At 39.3% G+C, this 21,459-nt stretch overlaps 1 protein-coding gene across 10 annotated transcripts in view; it reads right to left on the bottom strand.

Annotated features, from left to right (window-relative positions):
* Positions 1-20,149, bottom strand: part of LOC117417139 (ELAV-like protein 4) — a 47,037-nt gene extending 26,888 nt beyond the window's left edge. The window contains exons 1-2 of one of the 10 annotated variants that reach the window (XM_059035073.1): positions 3,964-4,936; positions 2,676-2,822 (exon numbers count right to left, since the gene is read on the bottom strand). In XM_059035073.1, coding sequence (XP_058891056.1) covers positions 2,676-2,699 — 24 coding nt within the window. In that variant the 5' untranslated portion in view covers positions 2,700-2,822; positions 3,964-4,936. Of the gene's footprint in view, positions 1-2,675; positions 2,823-3,963; positions 4,945-18,823; positions 18,926-19,700 lie in introns of those variants that run through there. The other 9 variants (XM_059035079.1, XM_059035076.1, XM_059035071.1 and 6 more) reach the window with 9 other exon arrangements.
* Positions 20,150-21,459: the final 1,310 nt, after the last annotated feature.

Below are 21,459 nucleotides of genomic sequence, written 5' to 3'. Positions count from 1 at the left end.
CCAGGCTTTAATATCTTGTGAAAACAATTTCACAGCAAATTCTTCTTTCAGAAATTTCAGAGGCCACCTTTTGAGACTCCTCTCCTACCAATCTACTGTATGCTTTATCTTTTTTATACTCTCCACAGCAATAACTGTGAACAACAAAATTATAACCTCTGCCTGTTAGTAACTTGAATTACCTAAGATTTTCAGCCAATCCAGCTGTCTCTGAATTTCAAACAATGCATTGAAGCCCACACGAATGCATGCCTGTCCTAATGTTTCATAAATCCCACCCACTAACAGAACAGTATGTTGCTGTTTTTTTTTTCGCTAGATTCCCAGGTTTTTCCATAACCCACGGGAACCCTGGAACATGTCTGCTAAAACAGGCACAGACACGGACCAACATAAATGCAAATCTATTTCTGTATTTTTTTTTTTTAAGCCTTTAAGGGTAGGTGAATATTTTGATTCATTAAGCCATAAAATTGTGCTTGAACCTTTATTGTTATTATTATTATTTATTTCTTAGCAGACGCCCTTATCCAGGGCGACTTACAATTGTTACAAGATATCACATTATTTTTACATACAATTACCCATTTATACAGTTGGGTTTTTACTGGAGTAATCTAGGTAAAGAACCTTGCTCAAGGGTACAGCAGCAGTGTCCCCTACCAGGGATTGAACCCACAACCCTCCGGTCAAGAGTCCAGAGCCATAACCACTACTCCACACTGCACATTAGTAAACCCCATCGTGAAGAGTTACAAACTGCACACACCTTGTCTGCTTAAACTGAGCAAAACAAACAAGGAAAAAATGACACATTCAGAATACAAAAAATCTCGTGCATCTAATATGGCAATATAGAGTCTTCTCACACATCACATTTAGTGTTAAAAATCGGATCTGCAACAAATCAACAGCTTGCCTTGTCTATAAGAAATGGTACAGTACCGCTTGTGAAGCTACCTGTGCAAGGAAAATACTAAACTAAGAAAAAAAACCTATATTCAATATCTTACTAAATAGTGTTTCTTTTTCTATGTATTGTTGCATTGTTTCACATATACATCCGTCATCCTGCTAATGGAACATTTTATTTTCCGATTTTAAAAATACCTTTGGCTGATACAGGTATCTGGCCACAAGCATTTAAAAGATGCTGCAACACATTCCTGGATCACATCACTGATATTTACCCCTGCATCCAGACTGCAGGAATCAAATTCTGATAATTTAGCTTTTGGAAGAAAAACAGAAAATTCTGGAGACATTCAGACCAAAATCTGTAGATTAATTTTATTATTATAATACGATCATGCATGCTTAGACAAAAAAGGTACAATTTAAAAAAAAAGTAACAATAAACCTCATAAAACAAACACTTAATTTACAACACAAAACCTGAGAGAAATGCAATCGGACTGGTTTCCTGGCCCGAGTGTTTCGGAGGAGGATGCAGAGAGAGAGACCTGCCGGATAATGCATTCCCAATTCCTGGCAACGAGATGAGCAGAAACTGACTGCTGCCTGCCTGAGGACTTCAAAACGGGACAGTGCAGCGGGCATGCTTTTTTTCAGCTTGCATTAAGCAGAAATATAAATAAACTGCTTATCCAACCCTTTTACCCCCACTGTAGACAACTTCCATTGCCGTCTCTGAGACGTGTCTGATTATTCTACAGGCAAGCTTGCAAACGTGGCTTCTGGGAAGTCTTTACATGCTGTAAACACAGCTTTTAATTGCTGCTGGAAGGGCTCCTTTTTGTGGAAACGCTGTCTTAGCATGGTTAGGGTTAACTACAGTGAAGCCCATCCACCCTACAAGAGTCCTCAGTTGAAATGCATACTTGACTACATCATTTCTCTGGAGTTTCTCAAGAGAACAGATTTCCTGCTAGCTGAAAAATGCGCCTCTGCCAGCGGCAGCAGCTTTATTAAACTACAATACAAAAATAAAACCAAGGTTAACAGTGAGCATGGATCGCTTTGAAAAAAAGAAAAGAGATATAGAGCTTGCTGAACAAAAGCTTCCCTTAAATCGAGGAATCAGGGGGCTGGAGTACCCATTATTACTAGATGTTGAGATGTCAAACCATTTTACCAAAGAAGGGTACACACACCCCAAATACAGTTATCTGTACAATACATAAATTAATCAATGCACGGTGATCAGGATTTTTTGGTTTTCATGAAGTGCAAAATTGGCTGCAAGCTATCAACATCCAAGTACCAGCTTACCTTCATTTACCTGTCTGTGTGTGTAAACGCTAAACCACGACTGTACAATTATACATGACATAAAACTAAAGCCTTTTCTACAAATGTGCATATTCATACAAACATTTGACACAAAATGCATGTATACAAATCAATCTACTTTGTATACCCACACCAAATCTCTGCTTAGCTAATCAGATCTTTAACAAAGAGAAGTACTACAAAAAGGTGCATCTGTTTAAATACTGTATATCACAGTGGATTAATAATAGTAGCTTTTAAGGGGGGTGTCCATCCCAGACTTAATTACCTGCCCCCCTGCTTAATTCAGTATCTGCCAATACAGATTCCCAATTAATCTCTCTCACACACACACGCATTTCTAAAGAAACAAAAAGCAAGTAGAGTGCAGCAGAAAGCAGGCAGGCACAATAAAGGGCAGAGCAACGCCTGCACATCCTTACCATTTTAAACCCATTCCACTCCATTTGTAAACCGACAGCAGATTTGTATTTCTTTTTTTCCCCTCCCTGAGCGAATTCCCCCCTGGAGCCCTCAGTATATCAGAGACAGAAGACGTTTTCTAAAAGCAGACATTCTTCTTTCCAGAGCTGCTCAACGACAATGCAAGGCATCGGCATGAGCACTGCGCTGCAACCCACTCCAGTCTCCTCCTCCCCTGTGAGGTCAGCGCTGCCCACTCTCTGGAACTGCAATCTGCAGCGCTTTCACTGGCTCCCGCATCCACCCCTCTCTCTTTAAATGAACACGTTCATTCTATCAGGCACACAGATACCACTCGCACAAGCTTTGGGGCAAGGAGCAAGGAGCAATCAATTACTGCTGGTATTAGAGTGGATAGACTGATACACAGATAGACCAGGAGAGTGAGTATGGATGTGTGTGTGTGCACAAATGTGCTTGATTTATTTATTTGTTCTTCAGGCATAATACAGCAGATCTATTTGTTTTAATTTAATTTATTTTTTCTTACAATAGACTTGCCTTTTTACTCTCTTTTGGCACACAGATAAATATAGATACAAATGCTTGCACACATTTGACTTGTTTCATTATTTTGTAATCAACAGGGTATTTCACTTATACAGTAGAATCCCATTAGCTTTTTGATCTTCGGTTTGTCAAAAGCTCACACACCACAATTATTTCAATTACTTTATCCACAGATGAAGAGAAGGATTCCACGAAGCCAGCTGGTAAAATGGATTTCTATTGTTGCCGATAAAGCTCTGTTAATTTAAATGCAGTTTCTGGTTTGAAAACTGAGTTGTCCATATATCCACCTTACTACTTAAAACTAATTTTTAAAAAAACCAGCAAATTTTACAAGAGATAAAATATTAAACTGCATATCACATTGCTATATTCCTTCACATCCATCATTTGTACAGACACTAAAGAAATGCATTTACGCTCACACAGACCCACACTGAAATAACAGCTATCTCAAGATGCTCTGCAGTGATGAACAGATATCATTTGAGGATTATTCTTCTAGCTGATCTACATATAAGCAAATCAACACTTACATGCACATACCCTTTCCCACTCGGTTCTTAAATGTTACGCAGTGCAATAAAAAAATAATAACATATAAATACATTTTAGAAAAGGGGAAAAAAGCCAAATACAAAACAAACAAAACAGAAGATCACAAACAAAAAAAAAAACAACCTATAAAACTATAAAAAAACTTATTTTAAATACATTAAAAGAAAATCAAATACTTACCATGACCATTCTTATTGAATTTTTTTTTTAAATTAGAGATGCTTCAAAATCTTCTCTTTGAAAAAAAAAAGTCACTCCTTTTAGAGTCAGATCCAAGGGGAAAGCACAAGAGAGGAGAGGCGAGAAAGCGTGTGCATGTGTGTGTGTGTGTGTTTGTGTGTGTAATTGTGTGCCGGTCGGAGGTTGAGCAGTGGGTGGTAGCAAAAAGCTTTCCTTACGTTACTCAGGGCTGCAGGAAAGAAAGGGTGGTGGGGAAAATAAAAAAAAGACAGACTCCACTGAAACTGACTGCCAGCATCTCCTTTTACTCCCATTTATGGGACCATCCGTTAGCCTGGTGTAGAACCTGATTGGCTTGCTTGAAAAGGGGAGGGTTGTGTGTGTGTGTGTGTGTGAGAGAGAGAGAGAAAGGAGGGGGAGATGCTGATGGGGTATCTAAACATCAGGTGCTATTGAAATTAGCTGCTTCCAGATTGTCAGTGATAATAATTCTGTGACCTTTCATTCCAACAGCGAGAGCGCTTCCAGCTTTAACAAGTGTGGACCCTTTTTGTGAGATTAACTGGCATGAACACAAACATTCAGTGCCACATCTGAGATACAGCCTTTACAGCTATAGTAAGCATTTCATTGTGCACCTCATTTAATTTTATTAAAAATACCAGTACACTACATTATTTCAACTATAATACTGTTTAAAATCCTATAGTAGTTTTATTTTGTATTTTTTATTATGCAATAGGTTTCCACTTAGTATATTTACAGTATCCTTTATTCATTTGATTTTGTGCTTGTTGTCCAGCCAGTTGGACACTGAATTTTCTCCAGCAGTTCCAATGAAAATGACCATCAAACGATTAAGTTGAGTTTGTTCTGGTTTAACACTTAAATGACAATTTTATTTCTTCTGTTTTGGACTTCTGGCATGCAACAAAGGGTTAAATAGTAACAAACCAGAACCACAAACAGATAGTATGAGTAAGTGTACCTATGCTTCTGTTTTATTACAAAATCTATTACACACAGTATATACACACTGTACACTGAGCTCAAACTCAAGTCCTGTCTGTATTCCCCAGTCTACTGCTGTCTGTACGAGGTGCCACAGCTGAGCCACACTTCGCTATTATATTTTTCCGCCCGCCCCCAAACCCCAGGATGCTTCTCCCTGTCTGATCCAGGCGCTTTAAACCTCATCACTCCTGATGGCTGCATTCGAGGTGCATCAATAATTAACAAGGAGCCTCTGGGCTCTCCAAAGTGACAAAACCCATTTCAGATCTTCAGGGGGAAATTACAAATCTCCACCACCTTCAGCATGGATTCATCAGAGGCTTGCTTTGCTCCCAATTTAGTTTCACATACATAATCCCAGACAGATTTTCTAAATGTTTTTCAAAAGGGTTGTCATATCATCTTGGGCACACTTCTCCATTGGCCTGTTTTCAGCTTTGTAATTTAAAAAAAAACAAATACTTCAGACTACAGCAAAAAAATCTTTTGAATACCCAGTTTCCATATAGATTAATCAGGCTAAAAAACAAGTGCAACCACCAGCATTACTTGGTGGAAGTAAAGAAATAAAAACATACAACATTTCTGTTTGCAGCAACTGCAAAATGATATACAATTTTTTTTTTTTTACATACAAAATAAGGTGCATGTACTGCACTTGCAATCAGGACTATTGTAGTAGTGAGTGGAAGAGATCTCACAGGCGTTGATATGCTCTTCTAGCTTTGAAATCCAGCCTTGACAATTTGACTGGCAGAAAACAACCATCCAAATGTTGACTGATGCAAGGGTCTAAACACATTAGCTATGGCTTGTATTTGCGCTTATGCTGATGTACAGTGTAATTGGTAGGATTGTACAGTGCATGGATAACTTGTATGGATCCAAAGGACGAACTATAATTTTTACATGCATAAGCCCACGCTTATATTTGTGGAAGAACATGGTAATTAGTCCCTGCCTATCCCCCTCTGTTCCAGCGGGACACGGAGAGAGGGAGTGTGAAAGGCTGACACAGCTCAGGGTGTGTTCTAGGCAGACTGGGTACCTCATCAGTCCTGCACTGCTTCTCCAGACATGCTTTGCCTGGTCCTGTGCATTACTTAGCGCTCCAGCACCCTATCTCTAATGAAACCTTATCAAAGGATCTTCAGTGGCAATGCAAGAGTTCTATACTGAAGGGGAATAGCAGCACAAGGGAATTTACAATGTTATGAGCCACAGTTAGAACGGTGCAACATATTCTGGCTTACTAATGGATTCACAATAGTATACCCTGGTATAATCCTAGAAGAACCTGCGTGTTTCCGTATCGGGACCACTGTGCAGCATCTGTACCAAATCCAATGCATTGCCACTGTTGCTAATGCGGTTGTCTGCTCTTGTTTTGCTACGGTTTCCTTCAGTTAATATGCTTGGTATTATAATGGTATCCTAATAGTATTTTCCCATTATTTCAATTGAATCCGAGTTGCTAAAAAGCCTGTTTTAAAAGCGTACTATGTACTGTATAACTCAACATATTCTGATATGAATGCAAAATGTGGAAATACAGGAACATAATGTAATACAAATGTACTGCTTTTGTTGTCACACATTAAATTACTGTGATACACTGTGCAGAAAAAATGAATACTGAAAACTTGTGTAATATTCTATTAACCTTAACTCAAGTTCCACCAACTCAGGTTTAACAAGCGCTTGTGGAAAATATAATCAAACACTCCATCTTCGCCTCTCCAGCACTATTAACCTGCCCCTGCATACACCCCCAGCGCTCTAGGTATGGTACCTACACATTGATGAACACTTAAACACTCCATTCTCTGCTCTCTACACCCGTCACCCTGCTCTTATTGAAGAACTACAGTAACCCCCTTCATTCTCAGCTCTCTAGCACCACTGCCTCTCTGCACCTCAATTCCAACCAAACAAGCAAATAAATAAATAAATACCATCTCCAATCTATGTAGCAGTAGGAGAACGTATATACAGTAGGTTTAATGTCAAATTCATGGGGCGAGAGCCTGGGCTGCAATAGGAAGGGAATGTTTTTGAAACTTAGGACTGGAGGCTCGGACTCTAGAACGGGAGAGAGAAAAGGACGGGCCGGACTCCAACTGAGAGATCCTTCCCTATGGAGTCGAGGCTAGCCCTATCGGCCTCCGGGCCCCTGAAAACACAGAGACTTCTCGGAGAGTCGTTATTGGCGGAGCCTCGCAACTGGGTCCCACTTACCGACCGGGTTCGACCCTCAGAGGACAGAACGGTTCATACGAAGCCTTGACGTAAGGAAGAAAAGAGAATCTGAAACACACACAAATAACTGTTAGTTATGGGACTAGAGCACTAAGAGTATGAGGGCCACGTCCTAGGAGAATAAAGGAGGAAGTAAGACAGAGCATTTTTCTTGAGGCAAGATATAGCGCATGAGCTGCGAAAGAATAGTGTGGCCGATGGTCCCCTCTGACCAGACGAAGGACTTGTGGAGTTAGTGGAGCTCTAGATTGGGGAAGTGAGACTCACTATCCCCCCAGAGGGGACTGACACAGAGACACGCGGCATATGAAAAAAGTGAGGAGGAGGAAAAAGCAAACGCAAGAGAAAGAGCAGGGCTGTGACTGGGTTTAAATAGGGAGTCTATGATAAGAGGCAGGTGAAATTAGGAAGGGGCGAAGCCCTGGCTCACGCCCCATGAACCCCACTAAAGTTAACATTACTACAGAGCAAAAGCTCCTTCTATACTAGTTGATGGTGCATGTCAACAGATAACATGAAGAGAAGCTTCTTCTCATCCTTACTGAATATATATATTATATATATATATATATATATATATATATATATATATATATATATATATATATATATATAAATTTAGTTGTCAAAACGTGTTCCTGCCAATCTGTCATTTTTTGCACTGCAGAATCCACCAGACCTATAGTGCCGGAGGACAACACAGATCTGAATGGCTCCGCTGCAGAACCGCAGGCGCCCTATCAGCCACAGGGGTCGCTGTTGCGCTGTGAACCATGGATTGCCCTGCCGACCTAAGCCCTCTCTACCTCTAGGAACCCCTGGTCATGTTCGGCAGTGACATAGCCTGTATTCGAACCTGCGATCTCCAGGCTATAGGGCACATCCTGCACTCCACGCGGAGCGCCTTTACTGGATGCGCCACTCGGGAGCCCCCACTGAATATGTTTTTAATACAAGAACCTAGCAGAAACTGTGTAGTTTCATTTTCTGTATCAGTATAATGCTGTATGTCATCAGTGTGCAGTGTGTTTCAAAGAATACAACTCCTCCTGCAACACAGGGCTGACCAATAGGAAAAGGTTATCAAGTCTTTGATTTACAGAGATATATAATTCAAATTTAAACCACCCACGTACTGCAGCACAAAACTGTGTTAGTCTCACTGTCCCAGCTACTGGCAAATGTGCCTAGAAAGGACATTTTATAAACATGTAAGTCCGGTTTTGTTGTGATGAAGACCATTAGTATAGATTACCATTGTGAACGTATTGCATCTTGTTATCTGTTCTAAAAACAAAATCCACATTTCAACTTACAGTAACCAGACTGAAACAAACTAAAGGCTAAAAAAAAGTAAGTGAAGAACCTAGTCTATATACAGCAAATAATTAACAGAAGTGAATGGTCCCATTTCCACATGTTGAACACAAGAGGGGCTGTATTATAATAGTCCAAATGGTAGATTCAAATACTGTCATAGTTCACATCTTTTAAAATGGCTCTTTTTTAATGATACAGTATTTACCCTTTAAAAAGATTACCCCAGTATATGTTCATGGTACAGTTTACTATGCTTTTACCATACTTTACCTTGTGTGATAATCTCAATAAATATTAAATAGATAAACAGTAACAAAGTACATATGAAACATCTCACAGATAACAATCTGCTTGAATCGCTACAGTCTGGCTTCTGGCCGCATCACAGTACTGAAACTGCTCTGCTCCAGATTGTGAATGATCTCCTGCTTAATGCTGATGCTGATGCTCCCTCTGTGCTTGTCCTCCCTGACCTAACAGCCGCTTCTGACACCATAAACCATGGCATTCTTCTTGACTGCCTTCAGAAGTATGCTGGGATCTCTGTAACCTGTCTCTCCTGGATGTCCTCTTACCTATCCGGACGCATGCAGTCTGTTGTCTATGCTGGACGCAGTGGTGTCACAAACCCAGTCACTTGTGGTGTCCCCCAAGGATCTGTTCTTGGGCCCCTTCTCTTCACTATCTACATGCTTCCCTTGGGTCACCTCATCCGCCAACACAGCCTCATGTTTCACTCCTATGCTGATGATACCCAGCTCTACTTAAAACTCGACCCTGGTGCCCCTCTGCCATGGTCCGGCTCTCGGCTTGCATTCAAGACATCGAGGCCTGGATGTCTGCCAATTTTCTTCAGCTGAACACTAGCAAATCTGAACTCTTTCTAGTAGGACTGGCGACGGACTGTGATGGCTGCTTATACACTCTTCTCTTTAAGGCTCTTTGTTACTCAAGTACCTTTGATGGAACGCACAGTTCATCCCTGATTAAGGCAGCCCTATGGCACTAACATTATTGTACTGCTTATACTCACCAAAGCCTGGCAATTTGAGGCAGAGAATCTACTTAATTATTCTGAACTCTACACCGCTTAGTCAACAGGCTTGTTTTAAATCACAGATTAGTGATTTGAAATTCTGATCTGAATTGCATATGTCATGCTGTTGCAAACATAGGCTAGTTAAAAGCTGAATTTAAATACAAATACAAGCTTTGTAATAAAAAAGAAAAGTGTTCCTTTATATATATAATATCACGTCGGCATCTGTGTATCTTGTCTTGTTCATTGTTCCACTTTGATTATATATCATTTATTTTAATCATATATGCGTTTGCAATGTCTGATAATAAGAACTATTTAAAGTAGGCCAGTTAAATGATCCGGTCTGATGACTAACATTTGACATTTTATTTTTGTGATATGAAGCAGTTTGTTTGTTGTTTTTCTTATTTATTTTTTATTTCAGTACCTACAGTAATGTGCCCATTGCTAAAACTCAGGATGCTCTGAGCACTTATTACTAAAACAAAAATCAACCTCCTGGTCAAATCTGTATGTCGTAGTCTGGTGGAGAAATGATGTAATACTTCAGTGTACATACTAGACAGGCTCATTGCATATACACTGCTGCTTCGACAATGGGGAGATGGAACCAAATCAAACTCACACCATACAACCAATAGAAAAAGGGCAAAATCTGGCCAGCGTTTAATACAAACACCATACTGCAGGAAATGATCTTTTATTATAAATATAGTGAGCGACAGTGTGCCATGGCTCTATCCCATTGTCCTTGGTACTCTCCCACCTAGACTACTGCAACTCCCTCCTGGCTGGCCTCCCTGCGTCCGCCACCCGTCCAGCTCATCCAGAACTCCGCTGCCCGCCTGGTGTTCTCTCTGCCTCGCTTCTCCCACGCAACTCCACTACTCCGCTCACTCCACTGGCTCCCGATCACCGCTCGCATCCAGTTCAAGACTCTTGTACTAGCCTACAGATGCCTTGACCAGACTGCACCCAGCTACCTCCAGACCCTCATCTCTCCCTGCACCCCCACTCGACCTCTCCGCTCCGCCTGCACTAGAAAACTGGCTCTACCTCCGCTACGCTCCCCTGCCTCCAGAGCCCGCTCCTTCTCCACCCTCGCTCCGCAGTGGTGGAATGACCTTCCTACAGATGTCAGGACTGCCCAGTCCCTGACCACATTCCGGTGCCTCCTTAAGACTCACCTCTTCAGACAGCACCTGTAGAACTCCTCTGTTTTTCCCCTGGGACACTTATCACCCTTCCTAATGCGCTTTACTTGCTCTTATCTGCCCCCTATTTTACTGCATTTAATCCTGTACTTCAGAATACTGTAATCTGCCAAGTGTTTAATCTGTAGTATTTTGTATTTAATCATATCCTGATGTAACTATCACTGACACTGTTATCTGCTGTATTATTGAATTGTATTTTGTCACACTTGTACTTGCTTGAACCAAAGTCATTGTATTTATCTTGCTCTTAATTGTATTATTACTTGTACTGTGATACTTGAAATGTATTTGGTTATGATTGTAAGTCGCCCTGGATAAGGGCGTCTGCTAATAAATAAATAATAATAATAATAATAATAATAATAATAATAATAATAATAATAATAATAATAATAATTGTTCTCCCTTGATTATTGAATTATCATATCAATGGACAACAGCTTAAAAACAGGAACAGAAGGAATTTAAAGACACACTCTAGCCATGCTCATTGGGGCCTGGTCTACAACAAAACAGTTCCCTTTTCCACAAGTATACTCTTTAAGAATCTGAGAATAAGTTGCTGTTTGTAATTGTTATGTTTAATTCGTTTACTGTTAATTTATGGGGTGTTTTTTTTCATGTCTGTGTTGAACTAAAGCAAAGGGGGAAAAGGGAGTGTTTTGATTACCAATGAACCAGAAGCAGGTAAGACTTTTCTGACTATTTTTATGGTAAAGGATTTAAGATGACTTATTACAAATACTATGTTTGATTTAATGTTTTTCATTGAATACTTTCTCTGTCCACTTTCTCAAGCCATTTACACAACTGACCAAATGTGACCAATGAAAACCACACGTACAAAGGCTAGCTGACAAAATGCAACCAATTATGTATGTTGGCGATACCAACGTTTTCCAATTTAGAAAAATACACGGCTTGCTTCTAGTTGAAATTAAATATGACGACAAATAAAATAACACTAATATAATGAGCCTTATTAGAAAGTTAAACACTTGATTTGGAGGTTGAATTTTCTTTCAAGCTCAACACTATGGTTACTGCTCAGTACATCATTACTGTAAAAAAAAAGTTTAAAAAAAGGTGTCTTAGAAGAAAAGTTAAAAGCTATTGATCGAGTCAAAAGTGGGGCTGAACAACTGGATGTTGTTCGTGATTTAAAAGTTGGCAAATGTGAATCAATTGTGAGAGGATGGGTAAAAGCACTTTGTCCCAACATCCGTGTGAACAAGAAAAACAAGCAGAAAAAAGTAACTGAAAGTACCCCGTTGAACACTGCCTGACTGACTAAGAAGTAAGTCACAGGTGAGACTGCAGGTCTAACGGACCAACATTACGATTGAATGAGGGCGAGTAATGCTCCTGTTGCTGTAACGATGTATAGTAGCACTAAAAAATGTATTCTGAAAGATGATTATCTGTATTAAGGATAAAAAACAAACAAAGGAAACTAGGGGTTTGATTTGATCAACATGTACCCTATTGGTATAAGCCACAGTTGGGGATTTTCCCCTGGATTGTATCAACCACCTATCTGAGGTTATCCAGACTGTCTCTAACAAGAAGTAGCTGATGCAATCCAGAGGGATTCCCTGGGACTGTGAAAAGCTCTAAAACAGGTGTGGCTTATCCAAGCGACATATAGGCTGATCAAACCAACACAGTTTTTGAAGTTACGGATGATCTGTGTCTTGATTATCTAATTAAAAACGTTTCAATATTCATCTAAAGTTTTAAAACGTATTTCAACATAAAAATGATTACTTCAATATTTAATTTTCCTTTAAATAATAAAAAAAGATACATAATATTTTCCCATGCTAACAGATATAGTTTCGATGCCGTTGTTTTTCGATTGCCTGGAATCTTGTATTAGCTATAAGCTCTTGAGGGTTCTGGGAAATCTTTACTGACTGCTGCAGCACTCAATCCCCAACAACCCCAGGTGCTTTATGAATACTTTAGTCACAGAAGAACAGGGAAGCGTGTGGGCGTGTTGGTAGGGTTTTCCTCTGTTAAAGGAAAGCCAAGATATCAGCTTCAAAACTCAATGCAGAAATTGTCCAACCAGTCACTAAGGGTGCTTGTAGAACAGTAATTTAAAAACCCCCTGGGCCATCTGTTCACTGCCTGGGGGATGAGTTCAAACTACTCCCTATGCTTCTGAGGACAGTGAAACATCCTAGAATACATTTTTGATTACCAAATTATTAAAACAAGACAAGATTTTATATATATATATCTTGTGTGTGTATATATATATATATATATATATATATATATATATATATATATATATATATATATATATATATATATATATATATAAAATGTCATGAGAACAGAAATTCCTATAAATTTATGCAAAAGTTTTTTGGCTTTTTTTTTTTTTAATAAATCAAAAATAAAACAAAGATCTGATGGAAAACAACAATCTGGTGATGTTTTTTTTTTAAGAATCTAATTCCATGCACTCAATATCGCAGTCTGCACTAATCTACAGATACAGAAAAGTGTATAAAATCATCAGTTTATTGGGTTATACCCAAATCCGAAAGATATAGGTGTCTAGGAATCTACAATAACCCCTTAGACAGACACACTCCATGCATAAGGGTCCACATTTTGAACGAGGACCCTAGTAAAAATGGCGTTGTTCAGAAACATTGCTGGGAATCAAAGGGAATCAAAGACACAAGATCTCTGCAACACATCGATTCCAATGCCCTGACTGCATCCCCCCTAAAGGAAATGTCTCTTTCCAGCCTTGCTCCAGCATTGAGATAAGCTCTCAATGGAAAGAAGCATGCATGCCTAAAGGGGTAATTAACATGAATAAATACATTTTAAACAAGTGGGTTCCTTCTGTACGCTAACTGCCATTGATGTGCCAGGCAGCACCATGCTTAAACATTTAAAACCGAATGATGCTGTTAAGAGCACATAAATGATTCATACAAAAGAAAAGAATAAGAACACACTGTGTTTCCTATGGTTGTGCAATGCCTCATGTGTTTTAGTCCTGTAATGTGTATTTGCTGTATCTGGACAAGAAAGTATTATTTATTAATGATAACATATGGTTTACTAAATGCTTACGGACAGAAGCCATTACACCTTGAGAATGGTTGATATCTCTGTTATCCACAGCAAAGCAATCTTGTATTTCAGATTTGATTGTCGGGCAGCAAGAGTGAAATTGTATATCTGTTGAATATCTCGGCAGCTACATATTGTTGAATCCTACAGCCGTTCCAGTTTGGATTATAGAGTCATACAATGCAATATAAAAATCCTGAATTTTAAAAACAGAAACGCAAAAACTACTGGAAATGTGCTAACCAACACCATGGCTATTGCTATTTATCTACAGTATGGAATTGCTAAAGGTAAGATCCAACCACATGCTGACAATGAAGACTGCACAATACTGTGCTCTGCAATCATAAAAAAAAGATACTCCCTTTTTTTAAAGTATAAAACTGTCCTTTAGTATTTCATCTTAAATGAAGTAATGCCGTTGAAGTAATTTTGCACAAAATACAATTCCCCTTTTTTCACTCTTGAGCTTCATTAAGAGTGATTTACTCAACATAAGGTTACCAAGCTTTGAAAAAAAAGCCCTGCAGAGTCAGCAAACACCTTGCAGAGAGTGTGGAAAGAGCCAGCACTAACAGAGGGCATTGGGACACAGCCCAGGAACAGGGATCTCAGATGTAGAACATTCTATATAAAAAAATCTCAGGTCAGGGTAATCCCTATATTATGACCACCTTCAGATTTCAAGGACTGGCAAACGTATTGATTTGAACAGAACATTTTACAGCACTGGGGAATCCCTCTGGATTGCACCACCGCCTGCCCAGTGCCATTCTGGGATTACCGATGCTAATAAATGATTGATGTAATGCAGATGGATGCCCAAATCAATATTATACAATGGCAAGGATCGTCATTTCAACATACAGGACATCAGGGGAAAAAAAAAAAAATCCTATTATTTATTGTGAAAAGAAATCAATAGTTAATGGGAAAATCCCATTGCCCTTAGAACAGACATGTTCTAAGGGCAACATATAAACAATCTTTATATGAGTCAATGTATCGAGTGGGAACGTGTCCCTGTTTATGAACATTCGCATTGTTTTATTTAATAAAAACTTGCACAGAATATTGATACAAATGGGTTAGAATGAAGAACTGCCCTTCTAGTGTTGCTTTATTTTTTCCATAGCGGAATATTATAAAGGTCATTTGAAATGTCTTCTAAATGTTAAAAGCTCCTCTTAACATGAATACATTTTGAGCTGTAAAGTCACACTTTTAGTGCCACTATCACATTTTTCCAGATACAAAACAGGCTAGCCAGACTGCCCAAACTAAAGAAGGTGATCCGATTACACAACAGTAACAGCTCTCACTGTATTTATGATTTAGACAAGATTTTACATTTAAAAGTACCTTATTTAAATGTGGATGCAACGTTTTTTATTTTACATTACAGTCTTAAATTATATTGTGTATCTTATTTTATTACGATGTTTGACGTGTTGCTTTGATTCATCATTTTCGTCCCGTCTGTATGTACAGAGAGACGTTGGTGAATAACGTAAGTCGAACCGGTGCTCCTGTAATCCAAAGCACTCTTTGCATTGGATATCAGATTCAATACATTAAATACAGAAAACTCCCATCTCAGAGCTGGTAAATACAGCAGACTGAGAACTGAGATCTCGCAGTCATAAAGAGATTGTGAGATGTTGGCACAAAGATCTGGGACACATCATTTTCAATTTAAGTAACACAGCGCTGGGATTTCACAGCCAGCAAATTATGCTGGAGAACCTTTTACCCTGTCAGTGATAGGTAAGACAAGTGCTTTTCCAATGAAGTATTGAACTTGTTTTAAAAACACAAGCTACAGTGAAAGCCTTCTGAGGTCTCCTCTGCTGAGACCACCCAATCGATCGGATCACAGTGTCTATTTCTCTCTATATCAATGAGGGTTACAAGTTGCTGCTCTCCAACAGCAGTTAGCCCATAATGACCAGGATATTGATTATTTTTATATTAATATAATACAGGGTGATTACACAGTCAGTTGGTCACTCTGTAATGATCCTAGGAAGAGGTGGAAGTACAGTACCAACTGATTGGCAACACATTTAAGGATAACCGCTCTTATGTCATCACCTGCTTGATAATATGGGGAGCGTCTGACTCAAAAATGGTTTCAACTAGTAGGATAAGCATTATCACAGAACAGATATGTTTTCTATTTCCATGCACTGTTAGATATGTTGATTTGTAAGACCTTAATTTCATCAGGACCATATTTCAATGTTGTAAAAGCCAAAATGTGTGTGTGTCTGACTATTAGTTTCACATCGGTGTTTAGATACGATGATGTTTAGATCAGCTACACAGGACTCACCGTAAATATATTGAGAGAGATAGATCATTACTATAAAATAAAACGGAAGCAGAAACATTCAAGTTCTGGCGATAGAACGGTAAACCGACAAAGATAGAAAAACAAAATATGGGCTAGTGTACATTTCTAGATTTTGAAGGTCTTTGGAGCCTAAAAATAACATGTGTTTGTGAGTATGGTATGGGTCATATTCCTGTAACCTTTTTCCAAACACAACTATGAAATATTATTTTGCAGCAAAGCCCTCATAAAGCTCAAAGTTACAGGAAACACAAAACGAACAAGTACATTTATTTTACTGAATGCACCTTCTGATCCTCATCAGGGTAAAAATACCATGCACCCTGCTGTAACATGAAACAAGATCAAAATTACAGTTCTTTCTTTTTTTAAATCCGCCTAACCCCCTTTTGTTATCATCTTTTATACGATTCCTTGCAAGAACAGAATGCTGCACCTGCTTGCCAACCAGTCAGACAGGGTTCGGTAGTGTAATTTAAACAATTTCCCGGGTAGGCTAAACACTGAAATACTGCAATCAGGGATGGAGGCAACTACTGAGAGCCAGATGGATGGAGCTAATCAGCGCTATGATACAAGACTGACCTGCAATATGTGGAGTGCCAGTTGCTGTGTGCAAATTGTGAGTTTTTCCACTCCACGTTCTCAGTCTCTTGTTTGTTTTCCCTTTCTTTCTGTCTTTGACACTATAATTAGTGGTTTCTGTTCACAAAATAGCAAGAGTTAACCCTTTCACTCCTTGGAAGCCATTGCAATATATATATTAGAAAGGATAATTTTCTTTATTAATATTCATGTTATCTATTCTCCCGACTATATCCTGTGACCTGTAGCAAACATGAATACATGAATTAATTTGGTGATTAACTCATTAGTATATCTGGACTCTCTCTAAATGTCTTACTTAGGGCCTTTAGCTGTCTGAAAATGACTACGGGATGAAATTACCTCTAGCTTCTCTAAAAAGAAAACAAAAACAAAAAGACACTCTAAAACCGTTTAGCCCGTGATCCGACAGAAACAAAATAGGCAGCCATGTTCACATTGTGCTAGTCCTGGAATGCCAGGCATTCTGGTATATCTATTTCAAATTAAATGTCTGATTAATTTAAGGAAGTCTTTCGGTAACCGCATTTTCTGATCATCAGTAAATGCACGTATAAAATTCTCATAGTTCTTTGACAAGTATCTCAAAGCAATACATTTCTATGTTTGAAAATCCAATTTGCAGTATAGTTCCGAATCATACTAATACTGTCTCCAACTGGCGTTTAAATGCATAAATGTTACTGACCTTTAAGGTACCTCAAGGACATATAAATGCATGCTGTATATATTATTCTTTATTTTTTGTTTCCCCAGGACATTCCCTTTAAATATGAAATGAGTCAACCATCCAACCAATTGTAATGTTAAATCCAGCTGTAGAATAAAGCCTAGTATCCCTGCACATTGCTGTTTAGTCTTAAACCGCAGAGCAGTATGTTATTTTTATTCCTCTTACAGAACTAGCATATCAAGTCTTTGCAAGTTTCAGTCACCAGTATTTAGCCACTGTTATTGTACACAAATAAAACCAATGCATTTGTGAAAATTTTTTTAATGCAACAAGTCATGTCGTTCTATTTAAAGCAAGCTATTCAACAAAATCAATCTTGTAGACCGTGTTTATTCTTTAAATCATTGGAATACCTGAAATTCAGTATCACCCTTGCGACAAAATCGTATGAAAAAAAAGGATTTTAAAAGCCAATCTGTAATTACTGTAACTCCTATTTTTTTTATTTTTTTAAAGGAGGACTTTTCACATTAATGTTACTGCATTACTCTAAATAACAGTGCGCTTATACATTAGTCCCAATGCTGCTTTATCTAAAACAACATGCACCTCTAATCGGTTCCATATTTATATCTCTGTGCAGCTACATCACAATGTCTTTTTACAGACACCAGCTCAAAAAATCAAACATCATATAAATCCAGTAATATCACTGCTTTAGTCCTATGTGAAATACACACGTTACAGAAGCCAGCAGTCACCCAAACTCAGATCTCCAGATTCTGCAGAGAGCTACCTACACCACAATCCTGACCAGAGTAATTGGAGTTCCACATTTGCAATGAAGTCCACGTTTAAAAAAAATAAATAAATAAATAAAAACTGTGCTTAATTAGTGAGTTGTCTGCCACTGGAATGAGAACCGGTTAAAGATTAAAACACCCACTGTCTCGTGATGATTTAATGTAGTAAGAAGGGGATTTACTCAGCCTGTCTGCTTTCAGAAAGGGTTTCCCTGTGACTTGAGTTTTCAAATTGCACTTGCCGATAGATCCACACTAGAGGAAGGGCTCAGAATAAATTATATGACCCCCCCCCCCACTTCCCTTCTCTCTGATCATTGCTATTTCCTTTTGCCAGCCGAGTCCTTCATCACAAGCCTGTCGCTGAGATTCAGAGAAGGCTACATGTTATGCGAATATGTGAACTACAGATATATTTACATTTACACAATGCCACGATCGCTGAAACAATCTGAAGTTCATACTCACCTACAGAGATGCAACATCCCTTTCCTGGGTTATGGGGTGGGTCATGCTTTCACATATTTGTGTTTTTAGCTGCATGGGGAGGGACGGAGGTACAAGGAGCATGAGTGACTTACCCAAGGTCATGCAATGAGTCAGTGCCTGAGCTCCGTGGGATTCAAACTCAGAATGACTCTTAGTCTTCTGCTTACTAGAGCGAAACAATAAACACACATACAATGTACTCACTGCAGATTTCCATATAAACAGGATAGATGTATAGTTTTAAAGTTAGAAAAGGATATCGAGATACTCAATCAATTCCATTGCCTTTTCTGTAAGCCCCCCTGCCACCTCCTCCCTTTTCCCCCAATTTCTCCTTACCAAAAGCGACCTACCCACCGGCTCGTTGGATGGGATTTCCCTGGGAAAAAGCAGTGATCTCATCTCGGGTAGTGCATTTTCAGCAGGGGCTATACCCAGATGCTGTGGGTAACTCATCATCATATTGAGCAGCAAAGAGGCTTCTCATACACAGAGAGATGGAGCAGGAGAGGGACAGGAGAGAGAGAAGAGAGAGCGTGCGCGCACACACACACTCTCTGAGCCCCAGATGGACCATTCCACAAGCAAGCTCAGCGTTAATAGCTGTCTGCTCTGTGTGATTCGAAAACCAACCAGCGCAAACACCCCGAGACAGCACCGAAACAACCTGCCCAAGAGCTCACTTCACCATGAGTGAGCATCACTAGCATGAAAAAAACATGCAATTCTTTCAACTTCTTAACCTGCATACTCTACCAGCAAATATAACCCCCTGCCCCCCTCCCCATCAAAGATAAAATATTCAGGGACTGCACAGAGAAACGTAGTGGAAACTGATAACAATCCATTCCTTTACCTCATTGCTTAACAAAGCAGCGTTCAACGTGCGGCTGATCTCAAACATCTTTGCTGCGAAGGGTGGCTTTCCTTTTTCTTTCTTTTGGAAAGGGGAGGACAATCCAAGAAAGAAAAAAAATTTAATTCTAAAAAAAAAAGAGAAACACACGAAAAAAAAATCGAATTCCTTATTTATTTATTTTCCCTCGGCCGTCGCTGTCGTTGTTTGCCTCTGTCAGCACAGGACTTTCTGCCCGGGGTCTCTCAACACACGACTAGAAAGAGAGACACGGGGGGGAGAGAGAGAGAGAGAGAGAGAGAGAGAGAGAGAGAGAGAGAGAGAGAGAGAGAGAGCGAGAGAGAGAGCGAGAGAGAGTCAATACGTTATCTCCCCAGAGTCAGCACATTAAAAACAAGCAGTCGTGCTCGTAAGGAATGCTCCCTTATCTTTCACTCGCACACTCGCACACACACAATGTGCTCTGCTCCTTACACAGCTCACTGGCAGATTAGCTTGTCCCAAAACATAGCTCTTAGCTCTTAGCCTCTCTCTCTCTTTCTCTCTCTCCAATGGGTACAGTTCAGCGTGTTACCACAAGGTGGGTAGGCTGTGCTAACTAACATCTGCTTCCTTCCTCCTTGATTTTTATTCCCAGCCTCCTTTCTAACAGATAAGCAGGTGCAAGATCTCTCATCTCTTTCTTTTTTTTCAGCAAAGCTCAAATCAATATGCTTTGTGAATTGGCCTAGTTAATTTATTTGATATTCACACAACGCTCCATCCTGTAACTTTAATTTCAAATTCAATGTATGTTGCATATTTGTCAAATACAATTGTCTTATTTATACTCATACAGGAGGTGGCCACTTTTATAGGAGCTACTTGGAATGAAAGTTATACAAAGGAGCTGAATCATATGCAGCACAGCATACAAGACATATAGCGGCTATTATTTAGTTTAAGAAAAAGCAGGTAAAGTACAATCTTTGACAGATGCTTTGAGACCCACAATTCCTGCTGACGGAAGTTGTGCTGTAATACAGTACTACTGTCCCTGCTGGAGTCGATAAGCAAAAATGTTGCTATGCATAAATGTCAGTAGAGCAGCAATATTGCAACATACAGCATATTAAAGGGGTTATAGCTACCAAAATAGTTCCATAAATCTTACCCCTTGAGCTTTCGTTTGCTATACAAGTCTCAAATATGCAGTTTTGACAGGATTGATGGAAAGAGATTGAAGCAATCCTTGCTTTCTGGTAGTCTTGCACTTTCTTGGCCATTTCACCTACTGGAGAGTAAAATATGACCCACCCCTATAATGCTTTCTTTCCTGTCATTAGCCAACCAGCTGCTTCCCCTATTGACCGACATGTTTTGCTGCCAGTAACATGCTTTGACCTCAAATGACCTGCTGAAATGAAATGACCTATGACGTGAAACAGTAACATACCTCCTCAAAGTAAGGCAAACAACCTGTGCACTTTCTTTAACCTAGTGCAGTACCAGATGTTTTAAAATGAAAACATGTTTGCTATAGCAGGCATATTTTAGACCTACAATAGTGAATAAAAGCGTTTGACAGGTAAGATTTATGGAATTAGTCTGTTAGCTACAGCCACTTTAAATACTGTATACAATCACATACATGCCACGGAAAAACATGCATTTAAAAGGGGCTTTTGTCTGTCTGTCTCCCAGCCTAAGATGAGAGAATAAAGACGTCCATACAGTGAAGGGACCCTATTACGATGATGTATGATGCATTGCAGTGCTC

Source organism: Acipenser ruthenus, chromosome 12 (genome assembly GCF_902713425.1).
Source record: "Acipenser ruthenus chromosome 12, fAciRut3.2 maternal haplotype, whole genome shotgun sequence".
Lineage (NCBI taxonomy): Eukaryota > Metazoa > Chordata > Actinopteri > Acipenseriformes > Acipenseridae > Acipenser > Acipenser ruthenus.
This window is presented reverse-complemented; position numbering and strand designations above follow the sequence as displayed.